The sequence below is a fragment of the Vitis vinifera genome, chromosome 13 (assembly GCF_030704535.1).
Source record: "Vitis vinifera cultivar Pinot Noir 40024 chromosome 13, ASM3070453v1".
NCBI classification, from domain to species: domain Eukaryota; kingdom Viridiplantae; phylum Streptophyta; class Magnoliopsida; order Vitales; family Vitaceae; genus Vitis; species Vitis vinifera.
The window spans coordinates 25099384-25123474 of record NC_081817.1 but is presented as its reverse complement, the minus strand read 5'-3'; the positions used below and the strand labels follow the sequence as shown (position 1 = coordinate 25123474).

At 30.3% G+C, this 24091-nt stretch overlaps 1 protein-coding gene across 1 annotated transcript; it reads right to left on the bottom strand.

The window, feature by feature from the left end:
- Nucleotides 1-3732: 3732 nt before the first annotated feature.
- LOC100256827 (annexin D3) lies at nucleotides 3733-6454 on the bottom strand. Its single transcript, XM_059742196.1, has 6 exons — nucleotides 6378-6454; nucleotides 6094-6235; nucleotides 5506-5734; nucleotides 4558-4769; nucleotides 4374-4463; nucleotides 3733-4002 (listed from the first exon to the last, which is right to left on the bottom strand). The coding sequence occupies exons 1-6, from the start codon at nucleotides 6452-6454 to the stop codon at nucleotides 3796-3798; spliced, it is 957 nt and encodes a 318-aa protein (XP_059598179.1). The 3' UTR covers nucleotides 3733-3795.
- Nucleotides 6455-24091: the final 17637 nt, after the last annotated feature.

The following is a 24091-nucleotide window of genomic DNA, read 5'->3' as shown; positions in this document are numbered from 1 at the left end:
AAAAAAAAAGAATGCATAGCTTTGAAATAGTTGCAACTTAAGTTTCCAAATCAAATTGCTTTTGAAGATGCATGAGAAGTGAATTTATTATGCAGATAATGATGTGGAAAGGGGAAATTGTTTATAGTTTCAATTATATTAGTTTTATAAAATTATAAAAGAAAAAAAAAATCTTTTCTTTTCTTATAGATTTTTGGAAAAAAAAATCCAACCTAGGGAGACCAATATTTTGCACAATTCTAGAGAGTAATTCTATGCAAAATAGAGTAGTAGAAACAAATGTAATGTCTGAATCAAGAGCATTTTTATGCAAATATAATTAAGTTCGGAGATAAGTTATTCAAATGATGGCTCTTAGAACAAGTCATAGGGTATGATGTTGAAAGCAAAAAAAGATTTGGTCTACTATCGCCAAATGCTAAATGATTTTCAAATAAAGTGGTCAAAACTTGATTTGACAAGTGGTATCACAATTAAAGGTCATGTGAGCATCATGGTGAGGGAGGAATTATTGAGGTGCAATAATACCACTCTTAAGCTCAAAAATGGGTCAACTAAATCATGATTCTTAAAATAGACGTGTATAGTGTGATGGAATCATAGAAATCTTTCAAGCAACCTAGGGGTTTGAGGTAGGTTGATGTTACATTTTAGTTCTTATTCTAAGTTGTTTGTTTCAAGGATATTTTTACATGATTTAAGTCTTCCAAGTAAATAGATCCAAGATAGATTAACATTTTCGAAGGGTAAACTTTTTGGAAAAGTAAAAGGTGATGGGATTTATGGGAGTGCAATAATGTATGGGAAGATTGTTTCCACCTTTCCTTTGGCTTAGAAAATCTTTAAGGGTCCCAAAGAATGTTATGTAAATCAAAACGGGTATCATAAATCTAGGTGCATGAAGCTATTATTTAATTTACACACTTTCAAATTTATGATTTTTAAAAATAAAGTAAAATAAAACTCGTTGCCGTTTGAAAGGTATTATAGCTACTTTTACATGCACTTTATTCCTTTTTCTTTTTATCATTACTAAAGCTATATGTAGGAGGTATAGAGTTACTTAGTTCCCAAGCAAACGAGTTAATAATGGAATAAATATAGACATTAGGATTAATGCTCTTTCTTCTAACCCAAGAAAAGAAAGCTTAGGTCTTCTAACTTTGAAAAAGTGAATATGAACGCTCGGAAGGACCATGGAACCCTCATTAGGATTAATTAGGTCTTTCTACAATTGCTCCATAGTGCTTTAATGATAATTTTTTTAAAAAAATAGTTTAGTTATGAATACTAACCAATGTTTACCCTATAATTCCACTAGCAAGCAATATGTCCTAGGAAATATAATTGGACAATCATTTTCAAAGAAAATACTAAGAACTAAGGGGAGAAGAAAAAAATAAGAAAGGATTGTAGTCGTAATTGAATTATAAAAACTCTAAAATAAATTTTACAAATAAATAAGTAATTTAATTAAAGTAATACAACACCTAAAGATACTTTTCATTATTTAAAAGAAAAAAAACAATTTTCATGTGGTAAGACTTTATCTATATGGTACCAAAATCAAATCAACAATTTATCATTAACATGGTCTTGTATTGGAGAATAAATTCAATACGAACTATATTCCACAACCTAAAATAAATTTCTAACAACTTCATGAAAATATCAACAAATTGAATTGATTGGTTGAAGGAAAATAAAATATGGGAATTAAACTACGTTAAATCTTTTTGTATACAAAATGAAAATAAAAATTTTATGATTTTGGATTAATGTCATTGAAGCAAGATTAGACAGTCCAAGGTGCCTTTGCTTGGAATACCTTTGATTCTAATTAAGGAGTCTTATGATAGTACAGGGTGAGAAGACCCCTTGGTTTGGATGAAATTTTATTTTAGTATTTGGCTAAAATTAATTTTCAATTTCTAAAAAATCAATATTGTTACATTCTATACAACATACATTTCTTAAAATTTGGTGTAATCTTTGGTTTTTGTGAACTTAATATGTATGTCGAGGGCAAGTGTGGACAGTCCCACTTGAAGTTAATTAAGAATCAAAACCATAGTATTGACCATGGATTTTTTTTTTTTTATAAAGGTTAAAGCCACTTGTTATAATACAAGGTGATAACATTGATTTTTTTTAAATATTTTAAAAGAAATTAAGGACTTTGGTTCACCAAAATTCAATAAAATTTGTTGTCACATTCTATTACATACACATACCAATAATCAAGATATCCAACACAACGTTAAAAGATTAAATTGTAAAGTTGCTCCGTATAACTACATTATATTTTTGGCCATGATTCATTTAACTATAAATAAAATCTTTCTATCATATAAATAGATATAGGGTTCAAGATCATAAAATGAAAATGAATTTCACTTATTGAAAGATTAAGAATATAGACCTCTAGATGTTATATTTTGATTTCTTTTATAAAAAACAAAAGCATTTAATTATTAATTAGATAAAGAACCATGAAAATGTCTTCCCCATTGTAATAATCTTGTAACACTTTATTAAAAGCAAGAAATATATTACAACCATCAATTCCTCCTAGAAGTAGAATATTCTCAAAAAAGAGATCAAATATTTTGTTTACCTCTCTATCAATGATTAGGCCACTTGATTAACTAAGTAAAGAATCCGATAAAAGAAGCATCACATCTCTAAGGTAATATCAAAGACTTAGGAAGACCTCTCATATAACTTTAATAGAACTCTTTTTTCTTCTTTATTAAAGATATTACCATCCTCGAATCTTCATCTACTAGAATATTAGAGAGATCCTCAACTTTTGCTATTGTTTAGCCTTCCAATAAGGCTAAAGTCTCTTACTCAATGGCTAGTTCCTCTCCAACATATTTCAAGAGGGTTAGTACTAGTGTTCCAACATGATTCATGGTATGCACATAGGAGTTCGCTCAAATATCACACAAGTTGTCGACCAAGAGGATGAAGAAAAATAGAATAAATTCCACAATGACTTAAAGGTGCTTAGTCTATCATAAAAACTTTTCTAATTATATTTCTTTTTAGTCCATAATAAGATAGTACTACCAATGCACCAAATAACTTTATACATCTAGGAAAGCTTCCAAAGAATTGATCAAAAGTAGTTAGCATCTCCACCACACTTCTAGTTGGAACTCAATCAATCCCTATAAGTTTCAACATTCAATGCCATAATGTCAATACCGCATCAAGCAATGTAGACATAGATGATCCATTAATTCCCTTCTCTTCTTATGCGTAACACATCACTCTGAGTTGTGGTTCTTGTAAAGTCTCCTCTTCTATTGCAATTCTTTTGTATTAACCTTCTATTTACCACCTGCCATGTGAAGGGCTTGACTTTTGAATGAGTTTGAGATTTTTAGACAATTTGTAAGGGCAAAGAGATCATTCAAGTTGATGAGACCAAAAGAGCTTTAATTAAAAAAGAATGAATTGAAGTGGAGGATATCAAGAATCGAACCCTCTCATAAGGAAAAGTGAATGACAAATATGGATTGACTAAAATCAACATCAAAAGACTAAATTAATTATTCTATTTCATGGTCCAAAAGGCTTCGAAGGTTGGAAATGGCTGCTTAATTAGTTTGATTAGCTGATTAAGACCATATATATACTTGGGTTTACGGTCAAACTTTTAAGATAAACGTTCAGAAGGTTCTTATAATTCAACTTTTGTGGTACAATGGGGAATTAGGGAAATATATCCCGAATAAAGCCAGTTTTCCGTGATTTAGAACAACAGCAGACACTTGGTCAAGAGAATCAAATTTTTGCTCCAATTAAGGCCATCAAGAAGCTTTTGTAAACCCCTGATGCATCACGTCTAACTACATCATCGAGACTGGTGTTGTTCATTTTGAAGTACTCTCCTTTGATCTTCGTCATATCAATTTCAGCCTGAGTCACAATTGCTCTTGTCAATGAATCTTCATCTTTAGTCCAGTACCCAACAGTGGAGGCTCTAATGACCTGATGATGGATCATGCAATAGAGAAAGATAATGCTCATGAGAAGCTTACATATTAAGCTTTAATAAAAGAAATACGAACTTTCATGGAAGAAGAAAGTCTTCCATTGGAATAGTTTCAGACCTTCTTGAACATCCAATGGCATGCATTAAAGCAACTTCAACAAACATTTAGAAGTTTCTTATGTGCACACCTGAATTAAACTCACAAATGGCAAAACCACATTAATCTTGCTGTGTTTGGTTTGCTGAGACAAAAAAGGGAAGAGAAGAGAAATTGTTTTAGCCTAACAATAGTTTGGAACAAGACTAACAACTTGGATTTCTAAGGTCCAAAGTTTTTCTTCTCTTCCCTTAACTATTATTCCATCACCTCAGCAAAATGTTTCTCTGGGGAAACAATGCACAAAATTACTCCTCGCAATATAGAGCCCAAATCACCATTTCCACTGCTATTAATGGCCTGTCAAAAATTTATAAAAGTTAATTTTTAGTATTAAAAAAAAAAAAAGAAAAGAAAGGAATTAATCTACCTATTGATTGTCTAGAAGTCAAACCTGATCAATAGCAACTTCGTAGCTTTGCTTGTAGCACACAAAAGTTGCTTTAAGTTGAAAGAAATTCCTTGTTGTCAGTATCCACACAACATCATCATGATCTAATTGGTTCTTTTCAATGGCTTCATGTAGCTTAGCTACCTCAGATTTTGCAAGATTAAAGTCCACCAATTCTCTATCATGCCTATATGAGCTCACTAGACCCACTAGAAGTTATGCATCACCCACAATACAAGTCAATCTAGGGAGTGAAAACGTATAATGCTAGAAGATTATAACAATGGTATATATAAATTATACCAACCCATTTCCTCCCATATAAATAGTATCTGCTTTGTACTTAATGAATACACATGGTTTTAAAACGTGTCTACACTAAGAGGAGTCTACTATATATATAATGTCTAAAAAATTTTCCTATGTTGGATGTGTGGTATTATAATCACCCTACCACCTTGGCAGACACAATGTCCTTGTTATGTCATTTGTACGAGTTTGTGAAGCCAAATAAATGGACATCCCTTGTAGAATCAGACAAACAAAGTCACACACCAGGATTAAGAGTCACCTTTGATATTAGTCCGTAACATGCTCCCATATACATATTGTTTGCTCTGGGTTTAATAAGTTATTGGAGCTTTAAAACACATTTATACCATTAAGAGAATTTCAATTTATATATATAGCATTGGGAACTTTTTCATATGTGGGAAATCACATAAATAGCACACATAATGGTCCTTGTATCATGTGCATACCTCCTATGTATTAGGATTAAGCTTATTTTGACATGCTTTTCTGTTGATGAAAAGTCATGAATTTGAAATGGTAAGCCCAATATTAATGATAAGTAATCATGGTGAAATGATACTGTCAAAGCTGTAACTTAAATTAGTTTGATATAATATTATTGACTCAAATTAATTAATAGTCTAACATGATATATCACCTTTTGGAGAGAAGTTGAGATGTTGGATGTGATGTCTTCTTCCAGAGAGCATTCGTATAAAGAGTAGTAAGCCTGCCTCACTGCCATTAGATGGTCCGGGGATGATGCACATGCTATCTCTACCAATACCTGCAACTGATTTATTTTCTTCCTCTTCCTTTTCAAGGCATTGTTTGCCAATATCGCATCCCTTTCGGGGGCTTCATTCATCCACAAGATCATTGCTGTCTGTTATCAAACATTTATTATATAGTTTTGAATAACTCATTCATCAATTTGTACATGACTAAGAACTATGTAAAAATTTGAACCATTTATAGGTCCATAATTATTGATAAGTTGTATCAATCTAGAGATCCAAGGGACAATAAGATTTGTCAGAGGGAAAGAAAACTAATCTATTTTTAAGAGCATTTCATTTTATTAGAATGATAGTCATAAATCTACCATATTATCTGACCAGCTCCATTCAAATTATTTATTAGACATGTAATTAGAACCATTAATTGCCATTCATATAGCTCATGTATATAACCAAAATCAATCATCCTCCATAAAATTGGGGCTAAGGTATGAACACAAAGTACCTTGAGCACACCAGAAAGTTTAGATTGAAGACGATGGATGATGGACTCTTTATAAAGCTGTTGATAAGTGTCTTTGATCTGCTTCCTTTGGATTCCATTCCTGTGTCCCAATATCCATACTATCACTTTTTCATCCACTCCTCTCCCTACCCATATCCACAGAACCAAGAAAAAAGTAACCAAGAGGATTTGAACTTCATACAATCATTACATTATGTTGGTCTATATGCATAAAAAAACTGAACAGATAAATGAAGGCAGAAGAAAAGAAAAAGAAGAAAGACCTTGTAAAGCTAGACTTAAGTCTCTCACTATCTTGGGCTGGAGAAGGAATTGAATCAAGTAGTCTAAGTGAAGCCATTCTCATGTTTTTGCTTTGGGAAAGCTAGAAACAGACTCAACTTTATATAGAAAAGATGCTATTGGGTCACCTTTAGGAAAGAAGCATTTGTGTCAACACCTTTTCCCTCGTCTTTTTTCATGGGAAATACTGGAAGCTCAAATATTAATCTATAATGCAATGCTACTCTCTACCAATTCTTTCAAGTGGATCTTTAAGGAGTATATGGTATATAAACTCTTTGTTTTATAAAGAGAAATTTTACACTATCAGAGGAGCAATTCAGTAGTTTCACTTGGATCTTAAAAACTGTGAGAAGAAAGAAATATGTTAGGTGTTACTACTTACTGGAATGGTTATTTCTTTAAGCTTATTTGCTTTTTTCATTGCATTAGAACCTCATTAGTCTATTTCCAACATCAACTGATTAATGTTGGTTGGACCTGTTATGTGGAGCTACCTTTACCTCCTATTAGCTTAGGCTTTAGGGAGTGTATATGGTCTCGCATCATTTGGTTTCAAAGCGAGATTGGGAATCAGCAATTGAAACATAAATATGGGCATTAACAATTTACTAAGGATTTTTGACATAGGACAAACAAAAGTCCAATGCCCCACATTGGCTGGCTGCTAACATTGATTGAGCCTTATTTGCGGAGGTACTCTACCTTTCATTAGCTTAGAGGTTCCGTATCATATTCACTTGGATATATAAAACACTTCAATTACAAATATAAAAAATTTTATAATGTTAATAATCAAACACCTTTTAGTGTTGATGTGAGATTCTCTAGAAAAGTAGTAATGGTTAAACTATAACAAAATTTTGCGGAATAAGATATGAGAATAGGCACTTTAACGATGTTGTAATTAATTTTTTATGAAAAACCTATACATATAATTAAGAAAGGGCTTCTAGAGGATTCTTTCCAAGTATATTAGACTCATTTCACAAGCTATTTCAAGATCTAGTATTTATAACCATCAAATAACTTTTTATATCACCAACTTTATAAAAAAGAAAAGGTGAATGGATATCATAAAGGTGCAATGAGGACAAGATAATTCCATTTTCCTTTTCCCTTCATTGGGTTGGAAGGGAATATTTAATTTAGCTTGAAAAAAAAAAAAAAAAAAAAAAAACTCTTTAAGGACCCATAAAAGAACATCTAAAGCAATGTTTATGGTTAATTTTACAAGTCTTTGTTCTGACAAACTGGGTGCATAAACTTTTTGTTCCTTCTTTTTCAATTTTATAATTTTGTAACTTTATTCTTTTTCTAGACCCACTTAGAAGTCATATTTGAATAAATTCCAAACGTCACACTTCTTTAGTGAACAAGCATCATTGTTATATATATTACTTCTTTTGAGATTTTAGTACTAGAAAAAAAAATATATCTAAATGAAAATTTGAGTTGAAAGAAGTAATTTTTTTCCTTTAAATTAGATCAATCAAGAAGATAATTAAATCTAATTGAAAAGTAACTAGATTACATTGAGAAGTAATTTTGTTCACGCACTTCCCACAAGATCATTATAAATCTTATTGATTAAGATTAATTTTCATTTGATGAAATGACTTAAAGTAAAAGTGTTCCTTCCGTATGCAGTAGTACAATCCATATTTCTTTTCTAAATCGTTTCTCAATTATTAGTATCGGTATTGATTTAATGCTACATTCACAAGTATAGATTGTCCGTCAATCATTGTCATGAGATAAAATATTCTCTTATAAAATATTAGTGGGCTACTTTCGTATATGGTAAGTTTCTTTGTTCCATATATAGGAGTGATATACGTTTTTCCATTGTTGAGTAAGACCCATTGTTTGAAATATCAGTAAACATGGATATATCGGTATTTGGATTTTACGGATATATCAGAAATATCGGTGGATATTTTTACATAAATATTGGTGAGACGAAAATTATTCAAAATTGATGGGAATGCTTGGAAAACTTCAAAGAATGACAAAATAAGCAAGAATACACATGTTAAAATTATTTTGTAAGTATAATTGAAATAAATATGGTAAAAAAAATATCGGTAATATATATCGATAGATTCAATACTTGGATTTTAAGAATATAAAATATGAATTTTGGAATTGCACACTTAGCATGCTAGAATTGAGTTAAGAAGTATTTGATTTTATTAAATGAAAACAATCTATACATAAACATAATACATATAACATTATAATAGTCCTTAATACCAAAATGAAGATTGATGTGGTTTTATCATATTGTTAAATGAAGGGAGTCCATCCTATTAAAAACAATATTCATACTAGGACATGGAGTTTCGATAGTATTGATTGTAAGTACAAACATGTCATGCATAAATTTCTTGAGTTCTACCCACAACTTGTCCATGGATGGGAAATCCAAGGTTTTCCCATGTGCTCATTTGAAACTCTTGTTGTTGCATCTCATATGGAAGGTAGTACAACATTTGTGTAGAAGAAGGATAGTTATATCTTTCATACTCTCCATCAATGGAACTTGAAAGATTTGGAGGAAGCTGACCACAACTCATTGCATAAAGGGAATAAATGTTGGCTTCATTTGATGAGTCATTGAATTGAGTCTCTATACTCATTGACTCAAAATTGGCCAACAATGAGTCCTCGTTGTATGGTGTCATCCTTTGTCGTCTTCCTCTATATGGCTTTCCAATGGCTCTAACACTTAGACCAACTCTTCTAGAGTCGTGGTCTTCATCTTGAGTACAGTGTGAAATCATCTTCATAAGTAAATGTCAATGGTTGTCCACTTTGCTGCTATTGTCTAACATCCTTTCCATCATTTCCAAGGTCACTACTATCACTGGTCTCCTCTCCTCTTAAACCATCATAACCGGAAGCAGAAGTACTAGCAGCACTAGGTTTGCTACTATGTTCAACACTCATAGAGTCAAACGAAGGTCGAGAAGTGACTATCAGTTGAGAAGTTCCTTGTAGAAATGAATCTCTCATGTCTTGGTGGAAACTATCAGTATGAACTTTATCGGATAATAGTCGCTCAAAATCAACACTTGTTTCTCGGACATGTGTGGCAATTCGTGGGTCAGAATTTCCATCTTCATCATCTAAATGAAGAAGTCTAACCCATTGAAACAATTGGTTATCTTCTTATTCACCAGCCTTAGTTGTAATGTCAAGTAAATTGAGGTAATCTTTCTCCACAACTTTGTCATTTTCTACTTCCATATCACGGATCTTTAGTTTCATGTTATAATAACATAAAACTAATTGTTGGAGCCTCGGGTAAGCAAGCCGATTTCTTTGCTTTGTATGAATTAAGGCAAACGTGCTCCAATTTCTCTCACAAGTTGAAAATGACACAATTTGCAATAAAACCTTGATGGCCAACCTTCTTAATGTAGGAGTGTGGTTTCCATACATGAACCACCATTCTACAACCAAATAAATGATATCAATACTTATATTAGAAAGTTGCAATAATATGCTAATGTAATGTATTATTAATTCACAAATAATACTCATCGGGAACCATTTTTGACCTTGAAATAATCGTTGCTTGATCACTGAATCCTCTATTTGCATCTCGGAATAGTATAAGCTACATATTAAATAATTGAAAGTCAAAAATTGAGTAAATGAAATTCAATTATTTAATTTATATTATAACTATAATCATTTACCTCATTTCCAAATTGACTAAGATCTTCTGCTACAGGATCTAATTTCGCAAAGACTTCATGAACAACTTGAAGTAGACCAGGATTAATACCAACTCCACGTTTATATTGAAACCTTGGATTAAGAAAGAATGGTACAATAGTAAAGTAGAAATGTAGAATTAGAATGTTATGAAAGAAACATATTAAATACCAATAACTTTTGAAGATGGATAATACTTAGTTACTTGCTACATGAAAATGATGTTTAATAGTTCTATCCCAACAATTTATGATTATTTCTAACATCCATTATTTAGCATTAAATCAATGAAGTTCTCTTTCATAACTCAAATCAATTTGTACACAAATGGCATTGTAGGAATAACTTCTAAATCGACAATGCGAAGAACCATGTATAGTGCCTCATAGATTGACACTAGCTTTCCCACTCTCTCCTAGTACGCATGGTCAAACATAAGTTTTTCAACCTCTTTACCGATTAATGTACGACTTAACTTGTGTTGTGCCCGTTCATCACTGATAAACACTTCCTTCGAACTCACTTTCTTTTTCAAAAAACTGTCGAAGGCAATATAATTGGTTGCAAATCTTGTTGCTCCAAGGCCAACTATGTCTCCACCACACACCTTCTACATATGTGCAACCAACCAACTATGGTTATAGATGAAGTTGGTTATCTTTCAAGCCTTTGTAATCATATCTGCAATACTCGGCCTTTTACCGATGTCTTCGAACATTAAGTCGATGCAATATGCTGCACACATAGTCCAATAAAGATTGTATTTCTTCATTAATAGCTTTCCCCCCCTTCATGAATGCTGACGCATTATCCGTAACTATTTATACCATATTTTGTTTGCCAACTTCCTTGATCACATCCTTCAATAAACCATATATGTATTTGTTATCCTTTATATAATTTGATGCATCAACAAATTTGAAGAAGATTGTGCTACCTTTTGAATATACCATGAAATTAATTAGGCTTAATTTCACGAGCTCAGTCCATCTGTCACACATAATTGTGCATCCATAAGTCTTCCACTTTTCTCTTTGAATATTGACATAAGCTTCCATGTCTTTGTACTCCATATCCAAGTACTTGTATTTGATTTCATAAGAAGAGGTGGTTCTATACCCATACCTATCATCCATATATAATTAAAGCATATAAGAACATTTGTGGCAATCATACTTTATAAATAATAATGATATTGTTAAAATGAATACAATTTTTAAAATTATAGTAATTACCTGCTTATTGTGGACCAACAATCATGTTCTTGAAATGGTGAGAGTCTACTTCATTGGGCACAACAATCTCATATATGAAGAACTTACTGATCAAACTTCCCATGGTTTCCTTGATGGCACCACCTTTGAAAAGATTTTTCACATTTTTCTGTCTTGCTGCTAAAGATTTGTACAATGATAGTGCACTAGGCAGTGATGGATCCGAATATTGAACACTTTGCGATATTCGCATATGCCTTGTTGGATTAGTTGGATGTGAAGACTCACCTATTATGATTATTAAAATTAAACATATATGTTAATTTAATATTATTGATAAAGTTGATAAGAAACAGTAATGATTCAAATTAATATTATACTTGTTTTTCTTTTGCCTCTTACAAAATGTTTTTCTTGTTGGCGATTCCATTCGGTAGCTTTTGATGCTCGAACCGTCGCTCTATAAGCATGTCGCTCATCAAGGTGCATGTTAGTTGAATACATATACACATCATCATCATCTCCATCATCATCATGATCATCAAGGTTCTAGTCATCCTCCTCATCAGTTATATGTTTATGTCTTCCTCCCATTGTGTCTCGCAATTAAGCTCGAATCTCTTCTATATCTACTGGTTTCTTCTCTTTTGCCTTTTTTTTTTCCTCTAGAAGTCGTCTTATTTCTTGTTTCACTTCTGGAGGCACGTTAGGACATTTTTTTTGTATTTGAATGAGGGTCTATATGTGATAGGTAAAATTTAAAGCGAGTAATCTCACCACTTTTTATTGTCAACCCATAATAATTGTATACTATTCCATTTTTGTTCTCTTCCATAATTGTACAATATTTCCAACAAGGATCTTGACCTATGATACCACTTCCACTAGCCATTTTCTAAACATGTATTTTAAATTCCTATATGAAACTAATATCAAATTTAAAATTATTAAAGATAAAACATCTAAGAAATTTAATATTAATATTATTCATGAAATTGATAAGAATCACTACAAATAAAAATTGAAATTAAAAGTGAATTATGCATATATAAAATAGATAAACAATACAATTAAATTTTTATATGAATTAAATTTAAATTAAATTACATTAAATTGAATTAAATAAATTTTCCACATTCATGAAATTGATAAGAATCATTACTAATAAAAATTGAAATTAAAATTGAATTATGCATGAAATAGATAAACATTTCAATTAGATTTCCATATGAATTTAATTTAATTTTAAAATTATTAAAAAATGAAACTAAATATGCATAGATGTCAAATCAATTTCCATTCCATATGAAATTTAATGTTAATATGATAAATTTTTAAATTAGATAATATTAATTAAACTATACATAAAAAATAAAATTGAATTATGCATAATAAAAATAAATTTTATGAAAGGTAAAACATACCTTAATTAGCATTGACTTGGAGTTAATCCCCTTCACCACCAAATTTTCAAAATTTAAAAATTTTGGTAGAGATCAAAAAAATAAAAATTTGGAGCAATAGAATAAAATCAAATTTTTATGTATGAAATGGAATGGTTTGTGAGTATTTATAGGATTTTTTTTTGGTCAAACTAGCCGTTGGATGGTTAGATCACAAACCTAACCATTGGACACCTTTACAAAAGCATGGGTGAAATCTGGGCCATTGGATCATCAAAAATTCAAATATGATCGTTAAATGAATTTTCAATTTAAAAAATAAAAAAAAACGCTTGAAAAAATCTCAGATTTTTTCCATTTCTTCCCGTTGCTCATTGAGTTGCTCCATGGTCGATTTAATCTTCGATTTATTGGTTCCAAACCGATATATCACTGATATTTCAATGATATTTCTAACATTTTCTCGAAATTCCTCCCGTTCGATAATCAGTTCTCAAAATCGTTTTGGGGTCATCCAATATCCGATATATCGATGAAATATCGCCAATAAAATTTGAAATTTCAATCCTTGGTAAGACCTAAATTAGATAACCTCTAAGAATATAAAATTCTTTGAATAAGAATAATTTCCTTCAAGGAGTTTGATGCTTATAATTTACGTTTATAATGTAAATTATAGTCTTTAACACCTCTTAAGTACGGTCAAATAAATGTCCTTGTAGTAATGTTTGAACACATGATCTCTGATCAAATGAGATTGTGATATCATATTGGACAATCATATTTTCTAAAAGTTTAACTTTATAGAATTTGAGCCGATAATATCATGATTTCCAACTATATTGATTTTAGGAAAAACCATTTCTTGATTTATGCAAGCAAATGCTTTGTTTAGTGTGAACTTTCATAATATATATATATCAACATTGTTCTTCGAAAATCATGATATCGACTTCAATTTCAATTTTAATTGAAGTAAAATACATAAAATTATAACACCAAATTAATATCTAACCGTATCCATCTAAAAATGCTCTATCTTCCAAGCCAACAAAGAAAGCTTAACTTTCTAACTTAAAAGGTAGAATTTTTAGAACCGTGGAGACACCCTTTAATGTGTTGTTTCCCAAAATCAACCCTTGTCTTAGTCCTGAAAATGAACCAACAATAGCTAAGCATCTTACTTTCATGTGTTAAGGGAATCTTCAATTAATAGCTCCATTAGTTCTTTATCAATAGTGAAGCAAGTGACTTGAGTTTCAAGGTTCAACTTTATTTCCCATGTTCCCTAACAAATCAAATAGTGTGATGACTCCTTTTTTATTTGTCCTAGCATGTCCCTAGTTTGTTCTTAATTTTTAAATTCAACATCTAGCTTATATAATAACATTAAATTTAAAAAAAAATTATTTTTTAACAACTATATGCAAGAGGTACCACATTTAGATTATTGAATGATATTAGACACACTAATTTAGAGAGAAAAATCACTCCACCATCAATGGAAAGAGAGGGTACATGAAAAACTTTATTGCCTCCTCCATTCACCCTTTGTTGAGGCACATTGTGCTCCTATAATTATTAATTGTCTTCATGAAATTAGTCATTCCAATTTAGAAATTGATCATTTCACCCCTAAATTAGTCACTCATCTTCTATTATCCCTAATTTCACTCTCAAGGATAGAATTATAAATCATTTGTTAAATTAGCCTGTACTATGGTCCCATTGCTTTGTATCTTTGGTCTTTATTACCTTTCATTTTGGACCCACTTCTTTATGCATTTGGACCAATACAATTGAACCATTATTCCTATAGCTTTGTACTAAAGTTCTATTGCTTTTGTATCATGCTCGTATTTGTTTGTACCAAGGACCTATATATTTATACAATTAAATAAATTGGTTATTCTCAAGTCCAATTTCATTGTGCTATAGTATATATTAAAGCAATAACCCTCTTATATAATTGATCATCATGGTAAAGATATCACCAATATCTCATGGCAAGAATTGGATAGGGTACAAAATGCAATCTATTTAATTCAAAATATTTTATTTACACCTAAACTCTATGCCATAATTTTTTTTAAAAAAAAAGGAAAATTAACATCGTATTAATTAAAAACAATACTTTTGGAGCTCCCTTTTTCAATAGTTGTTTTTACTTTCCTTGTATTTTGCTTAACGAATTTCTTCTCTAGTATCCACAAATATATTCGAGATAGCTTCAAACACCCACAAGCATATAGAGAGAAATAGAAGCAAAATGTCTTCTCTTAATAATTAAAAAAAATTAAGGGTTGATAATTTTAAGAGTTGGTATTATGATTGATTTTTTTCCCCAGTTATGAGTGGATGTAATTATGATGAAATATCAATATTAGGTTGTCATTGTAGTAAAATGACAATCTTGTATTTCGTAATCTTAATTATTGATGTTATGTGCATGATTGGTCAAATATGCATGCATCATATTTAATGTCTATATCTCTTCATATTCTTAATTGACCTTTATGTTATTTATATTTGGGTATATATATTTATTTATTTTTAACATTTTTAATATACTCCTTAAAGTTTTTAAACTTAAATATTTTCTAAAAATCAATGATCATATATTGAGGAGGGGCATTTTAGCAACCTTGATTTTTTCATCATAAAAAAATGGAGATTGTTAAACCAAGATTTGGTTAATCTCCATTTTGATGATAAGAAAATAAAGCTTGAAACTAATATTTTATCTTAAATGTGTTTAGGCAAGAAGATTTATAAAGTGGTAATCATAAAGATAAAATAAGTCAAAAGAAATTCAAAAAGAAAATGAAGACCTCAAATAAGAAATCACTGAAAACCCATTCCTTAGGATCTCTTTGTAAGGTTGTTGATACATTTGGATTATACGTTGTATTTTTATTGATGCACCTACAATCATCCAAGAGTTAAATTGCCTTAAAATATTTTATATTTGGAGGATTTCATGTTTTTAATCAAAACCTTAAGTCAAATTCTTTATAAACTTGCTTTAAAGGTTTTAAGTTGTTTTACCCAAGTTTTTAGAGGTTCCAAACCTCAAAATCGGATTATTTGAGCATTTCACAATGCGACATGTTAAGGTCTAGGAAATTGGTTGAGCCAAGTGGACTTTATTAATTGAGGGGCATTTTGTACACCCTTGATTTCTAGTAGCAAGTGTTTAACAAGTTGAGACCAATTAAAAACTAGTCGAGTTTCGATCAAGACTCAATTGAAGCCTTGAACCCCTGATTAATACTCAAAAAGTACTCTTTTATAGCTTGAAACTAACTGTTTTAAACACTTTTGAGTAGTAGTTAATACCTTTTGGCTCAATTGGCACATTAAGGAACCTAGCAAAGGTTACTAATCAGTTTTTGGCAAGTTTTGGTGTTTTTGGTAGCTCAAAGCTATGACAATGCAAGTTAAAGCTAAAATACATGAAGAATCCAAGCTTTGGAGCATTTCATAGCCCTTTGCCAAGCCAATTAGAGATGCAAGGAAGAAAACCAAAGGAAGAAATTCAACAACCAGCAGTTTCGCATGGTTGTGCGAAATTTCACACACCATGCGAAACCACTTGAAGCAGCCAAAGGATTTCGCGCACCATGCCAAATTTTGCATGGTATGTGAAATCTTCCTGTGCACTGACTCCGTTAGATTTTTATCTTAAGATATTTTGTGTAATTTCCTAGTTTCTCCTTGTAACCAACCTAGATATTTTCTTTTATATCTTTTTATATATCTTTTAGGTAGCATATATATAAGGAGAAAGAGAGGAGATGAAGATGTATGTTTTTTTATTGAACACTTGTAAACCCCCGTAGTAAGAAATATACAAAGCTTGTGTTCTACCTTTCCTTCTCATTTTGTTTTCATTTTTCTTTCTAGCCAAACAACCTCTGAGGATGATTTCTCAAGGGATGAGTGGCTAGGTTTTACGTTTCTTGGAGTGATGGAAGCTAGGTGAAGGACCCAAATGCAAAGGTGGAAGTTGTCCTTGCTTTAAATGAAAGTAGTTGTTAAGCATTAATGGTTTTTATTTCAAGGTTTAGTTTTAAATCCCTTAAAATCACCTTGAATGGCCAATACTTGGTAAGCTTTTCGGATTCTATGGATGCTTATTGCTAGATCTATAGATGTCTATTAGTTAGCATTTACGAGTCATTGGAAGGTGGTTCAAGGTTAAAATCACCTTGAATGGCCAATACTTGGTAAGCTTTTCGGATTCTATGGATGCTTATTGCTAGATCCATAGATGTCTATTAGTTATCATTTACAAGCCATTGGAAGGTGGTTCAAGGGTCTTTAGTGTTTGAAGCCATTAATGGGAAGCAATTACCATTTTTTATGAACCCTTTGGATCAAATCTTAATTGCTAAATACAAAACCGGTTCGGGAGATAACCATCCTTTATGTTATTGTCCCCAACGCGAGGAGAAAATCCGGAATCTCCCCCTTTGCCTAAGGAACCGATCCTAGTGACCTAAAGCTCCAAGAGACCTTTTCTTTGTAGTTAACTTCACTTATTATTTTTGCTTAACTTAAAATCAATCTTTGCAACCACAATTCCATTTTCTTTACAAGCTAATTTTCATAAGAAAAAGCACCATTTTATTTCCTTCAGTTAAGTCAACTGTACGATGAAAACTCATCCCCGTGGACGATCCTAGAGCCACTATACTATGTTAGCTATGCTACTCTAGTGTGAGGTGATTTAGGTTTTATAAATTTTGTTGATAACACCTGTCTAAGCCAGAATCAAATGGCATGACTGCAATGGGGACAAATCAACACCAATGGTCAATTGCTTACACAATTAATGCACAAAGGATAGTGAACTAGTCAAGTTGATGCTCAACCAATCAAACCCCAAACTATGCCTATGGCTAGTTTGGGCTTCCCTCTCTTATAAAAAGGTTTCATTCTTCATTGTTTAAGAGAGTTTAACATTCCAAAATCTTTCTTGGTTATATTTAAGCCTTGGGGGAGTGTTTTTTTAATGCACCTTATTTCAAAGTTTGTATATCCATTTAGTGCACCTTATTTCAAAACTTGCATATCCATTTAAATGCACCTCAATCTTAGTTATTCTTCATATTATTTGAGCTTAGCTTAAATTTGTACTATGATCTTGTGAGATTATATTTCCTATCAATTTGTAACCTTTGCAAAGAAAGCTTAAGTGTGGGGAATCACTTAACAGAAAAATTTAAGTATAAGGTATCACTTAGTGTTTGCCAAATATGGGACATCACTTAAGGAATTCAAAAGTGAGGCATCTCTTGAAGAAATTTGTAGTGTCCATTAGAGTTGAAAAATCCAATTATATATCTTGAATACTTGTATTGGAAGTCTTAGATTAGTGGAACTCTCACTCAATTAGGAGCTTAAGGAGAGTGGACATAAGTTAGGTTGTGTTAAACTACCATAAAATCCAACGTCTACAATTTCTCTTCCTTACTCTCTCTATTTTATATGCAATTAATTTTCATTATATTTGTTATACATTTGCATATAATTGTCACTTGCCTTACATAGCTTAAATTTGCTAAAAGTGACCTTCACCCATTCACCTTTCCCCTCTCTCTACAATGATTACTTGAGGTTGAGCTAGCTAAAATCCTAACAATTAGGTATGCATTTAGTATATGCAATCCAATTTAAAAATGGTTATAATAAATTGAAAAAAAAAATGAAAAGCATAGAATCCACTTTTTTGTAAATAGCCCTACTATTTACCCATTTTCCCGTGCATTATCAATCCTATATCTTATTCCCTTTCATTTCCCTAGTCATTACTCTTCCGTTGGTTTCCTATTGTAACCAAACTTCTACAATGCTTATTCTTACCCAATGCATCCTCTCCCATTCTTACCCTCATTCTTTTACTAGATTCCAAGAACCAAAGAAGACAAATTATGATGACTCCAATATCTTTTAATTGAAGTAACTTAGTAAGTGGGTGTTTGGTAAAAACTTAATACTTATTACTTAATAATGACTTAAATTGACTTTAAGTTAAATTATTCATAAATTATTAATTTAAAACTTATCACTTATTTTTTACATTAAGTATTAAGGTTGTTTGATAAAGTTAATTTAAAGTTGATTCTAAATCACCAAATTGAAATATTTACCCTTATTAATTTTAATTAATATTTATATTTTTACTAATTTTAAATAATAAATTTATTTGTTAAACATTCATATTTAAAATATTGTACATATATAAATTAACTATAAAAATATTTACTATAAAAAATGAGTTATAAATATAGAGCCATAATTGTAAAATATACTCTTAGTAAATATGGACAAATGTTATAAAAGAGATTTAAGATTAAAAATAAATTCATTATTTTGAATTAATACTTAAAATTATTTTTTACTTTAAATTTTGATATTAAGTTATTTTACCAAATATATTTAATGACTTAAATTAAGTCATTAAATCATTAATTCACCAAATTGATTTACCAAACATCCTCTAAAAAGGAAATTAATAACAAAAGTTTAACTCAACTTAAATCTTAAAACAATGTCTAACTAGGAAAATTTCAATAGAGTTTCCCTCTATTTTCTCTCAAAATGGCCCCCACACCCTCTCTGCTCACAACGCTTATGCAAAGAAGATTCCTACAAGTGCCCACCTCTAGGTTTTGGCATGTCTAGATCTCCTCCGTTCCCCTCATTTAGCAATTCTCTAATAGCTTTCATCATAAGTAGCAACAGAGAGAAAGTTCTTGACCCAATCATAATTAATTTAATTCCTATATTAATTTAATTTGCTTTTATAGGATTTGAAGTTGATGAGAAATGGATGACAATGATATATGGAAAATGGGATTCAAAGTATTTATACTTCTTTAGTGAGAGAACTGCACAACTCTTCTAAAAAAAATGACATTCATATTAGGATGTGACAAGATGTCAATGCGATCTTGTGGTAGATTTGAGTTTTGTCATGGTTAGAATGCTTTAGTGTAATGGACCACGCATACTTGGGAAAGGGATGCTCATTTGACATGTTGAGAAGCTATGACCATGCATGGGTCGACAATCATACGGCTTGCTCATCGGGATCACATGCACAAAGTCTGGAAAAGCTTGTCAATCTCTTTTTGACATATCAATTGAGAATGTTGACTTCCAAATTTAAGACATCAAATGGAAGAGAGATAGTGCCACTTAGAAGACATTCAAAGTATATGAGCATAATTTTTGCATGGAAAATAATGATATGTTTGATTTTTTTTTTTTCCCCAAATCAAATTGTACTTGGAGAATTTCAAAGTAAATGGGTGAGACTAATTCTTATGAAATTTGGCTATTAACATGATTATAACCCGTTAAACTGATTAATATAATTTTAATTCATTAAACTTATTAATATGATTGTATTTTAATTAACCTTTTTAAAATTTTAATTTTATAAGAATATTAATTTAAAATATTTTTTTTAGTTGTTCTTAACTTTTAAGTTTAATTTTTAAACTTTTCATTAATTTATTTATTTATTTTAAGTTATAATACATTTATAAAATAAAAATAAATTAAAATTTTAATTATATACTGGTTATAATTTTATTTATTTATTAAATTATAAAATATTTTTAATCTTTAATAAAATTATACTTTAGTTCTTTAAGTTTTCTTAACTATATGATATTATTCATAATTAAAAGGTATTTTAAATTTTTAGAATTTTAAAATATTTAAAATTAATAAATTGGGTTAAACAAATCATAAATGTCTTTTCTCATAAACAAATCATAAACATCACTAATTGAATGAGTTATATGAGTTGATACGATTACAACAAAAACGTGATTATGTGTGACCCGAACCCACTAATATTTTATGTCTTTTCTCACTCATGTTAGGTTGTGTCAAAATTGCCACATGTATTAGTACACTGAGTAACCCTAAATGTAATTGCCTAAAGCCTAGATGCTCTTACATGGTCTTTAGTCAAAGACTGGGTCGTCCCAACTCTGGGCTTATTCCAAGATGAGAAGTGCATCAAGCATGTTGAGCTTGCCTAAGAGCTACCTTAGTGAGCCAAAACCAAGATGGCCCATAGATCTCAAGACTAGGCTGACCATATAGTATGACCATGTAATTACACGGGCTGGGCAGTATCCCTTCACTGTCCAAGCCCGCTCTCTTTTGGGCCTCAAGGCTTAGTAGGCTAGCACCAATTTATTGGATTGTTTCGAAGTGTTAAAAGAGAAATTATATTTGCATCTACCAAACTTTCTATATATCCATTAGAATTATGATTTTTCAAGGATAAACTTTCTATATATCCATTAGAATTATAGGTTTTTAAAAGATAAAAGTACTTATATGTGAAAAGATTGAAATTCTTTTATAAATTAATTCATATTCTCGACCCACTTCTTCTCTCATTTCTTTTTTCTTAATCTTTTCATAATTCTAATAATTTTTTTTCTAAAAATTATAATTTTAGAATAATAAAAAAAAACAAATAATCATCTCCGATAATATTAGAAATGAAGATATACGATTTTTACCATTTTTTTTTAAATAAATTTAAGAGCTTAAAAAATGAGGGGATCATAAAACGGGTTTCGAATTTTAGGGATGGATGCTTTTTGATATTAGGCATTATATCTTCACATAGCTCTTAAGGTGTCTAACAATACTATACATCCAAATATGTCTTAAATTTTTATGTAAAAAATAATTAAAAGCTCATTTGGTAATGCTTCTTAAAAGTGTTTATAATCTTAAAAACATGTAAAGTGTTTTTAAGGTAATAAAATAGGTATTTGACAATATTTAAAAATTAAAACCACTTTTAAAAATTTAGAAAAATACTTGAAGCAATTTTTAGAGAAGCGCTTAGGAAGTGATTTTAAAAAAATCACTTTAAAAGCTTACAAATATTCTTGAAATCCCCCCAAGTATTTTTCCAATACCCTCCATTTCCCTTTCACTTTTCTCTTCCTCCTTTCCTCTCCATCCGAGTGAAGACTCCATAATCGGAGGCTTTCATCATTATCATTCAACATCATTGAACTCTGCTCCAAAGTGAAGACTCCGCAGTCGGAGGCTTTCATCATTATCATTCAACATCATTGAACTCTGCTCCAAAGTACTCTCCGTTCTAAATGGGCAAGTTTTATAAAGTAAATCATGTGTACATCGCAAAATATATATATTGGAAATTAATGCTTTTAGGCATTCCTATCTCACAAAAGGAAAGAAACTCGCATATGCTTATAATGGACATTATGTGGGCACTTGAAAATCTATAGATTACACGCATATATCACAAGCATCATAAAAGGTATAATTTTAACTATATTTTATAACCCAACTCTCCACTCCACATAGGAATACAATGGGGCAAGAATTAACATTTGACTCTTTTAATTTTAAACAAATACAATTTAAGAAAACTTTTGAATCTTAAGTATCTACCACCCATCATTTTGTAATAAAAAAATATAAAATCAAATAGTTTGTTTCATTTTTTAATTAAAAAAAATTGTTATATTATGATTGATGTTTATTGATTAATCCATTTAAAAAAATATATTTTCCAAAGTTTTCTTGTAATTATAAAAAAATGATTATTTTTAGTCTTTTTAACAATATAAATGTTTATACATTCTTTTACAATGAAAAGTTTTGGATTTATCATAATATTTACTTTTTGTAATTAAATTATATGTCCTTTTTTTTGTAATTTATTAATATTAAAATATTTTTATACTTATGCAACATATTGTCAAAAACATTATTAAAATCATTTTTCCAGAATCTCATAAGGTAGTTTTTCATAGAAATATTATAGAAGAAAACATTTTCAATAAAAACACTTTGCCTAAAAGTACTATCAAACAGGTTCAAGAGTTTATTTGATAGCGTTTTTACTCAAAAAAATTTTACTGAAAATGTTTTTTTTTATAAAAGTGTTTTTAAGATAATTTATCAAATGTTTCTTTAAAAAACACTATCAATGATTTTTTAATACCATAAATGAAATTTAAAAGTGTTTCTTAAATTTTATCAAAAATTTTATGTTTCTTCAAAAATACTTTTTAGATTGAAAGTGTTTTCAAAAACACTATCAAATGGAGTCTAAGAATGCGTGTGAGAGTGATTTTAGAAAACGTTTTTAGTATTTTTAATATTGAAATGACAAAAAAATTCAAGGGTTAAGAAAAATTAAAAAAAAATTTTAAAATCACAACCAAACGGGCTTTAAATGCTAATTAACTTTTTTTTGTGTGTGTGTGTGTGTAGGATGCTTTATATACATTCATCATAATTTGACCCCCATAGAAGAGGCACATGAACATTAAGCACCGTGATGAGTGCCTAAGTTTCCATGAATCTTTTCACGACAAAATTCTAAAGCAGCTTTGACCAACACTGTACCAGTACTAGTATTCAATTCCCATGCCGGCCCACAAGAGATATAGGAGCTCAGCCCAAGCCCAAGCCCAAGCCCAACTATAAATTCATTATTATTAGATCAAAACATATTCAAATTGTTCAAAATCATTATTCCATGAACTAAAATCACCCAAACCTAGGTCAAAGTCTTGATCAGAAAATCAAGTCTTAAAAGCAAAATTCAAACAGTATAGTCGGAATCTCATAATCAGTGAAAGGACTCCATGATATTGACATGCAGTCCTTTGAGGACAGATGCCTTTCCTCTTCCCACAAGTCATTCCATTTTTTGTGTACATTTTATTCTACTACATCCATCCCCTTGGATGGATCGCTTACTAAATCATCATCTCATATTCATGTATGAATGAGAAGCCTTTCATCTTATTGCGTGACTCGGGAAAAGAAAAACAACCAAAATGGATCCTCCAAATGACTTTGATGCTCTCACCAAGGCTTTCTCAAGTTTGCCCCTTATATTTTTCTCATCATTCTTTTTTCATTTAATCTTGTTTATTTTAGTTGGACACTAAGAATGTGTTTAGCAATGATTTTAAGAAATGTTTTTCGTTGTTTTAGTATTTGAATGATAAAAAATTTTAAACGTTAGAAATGTTATAAACATTTTTTAGAATTACAACCAAACGAACTTTAAGAATGTATCTGATAGTGATTTTAGGAAGTGTTTCTAACATTTTTAATACTCAAAAGATAGAAATTTTCAAATGTTAGAAATATTAAAAAAACTTCTTAAAATCACAATCTATCACACTCTAAATTATGGTATAATAGTCTTAAATTGTGAGATTCAACTTTTTTAGGCTTTTGTTATTTTCTATTTGCTTTATTTTATACAGGCTTACCAGGAATTATATGTAGTCCATCTATTTGAAGCAACCTTAA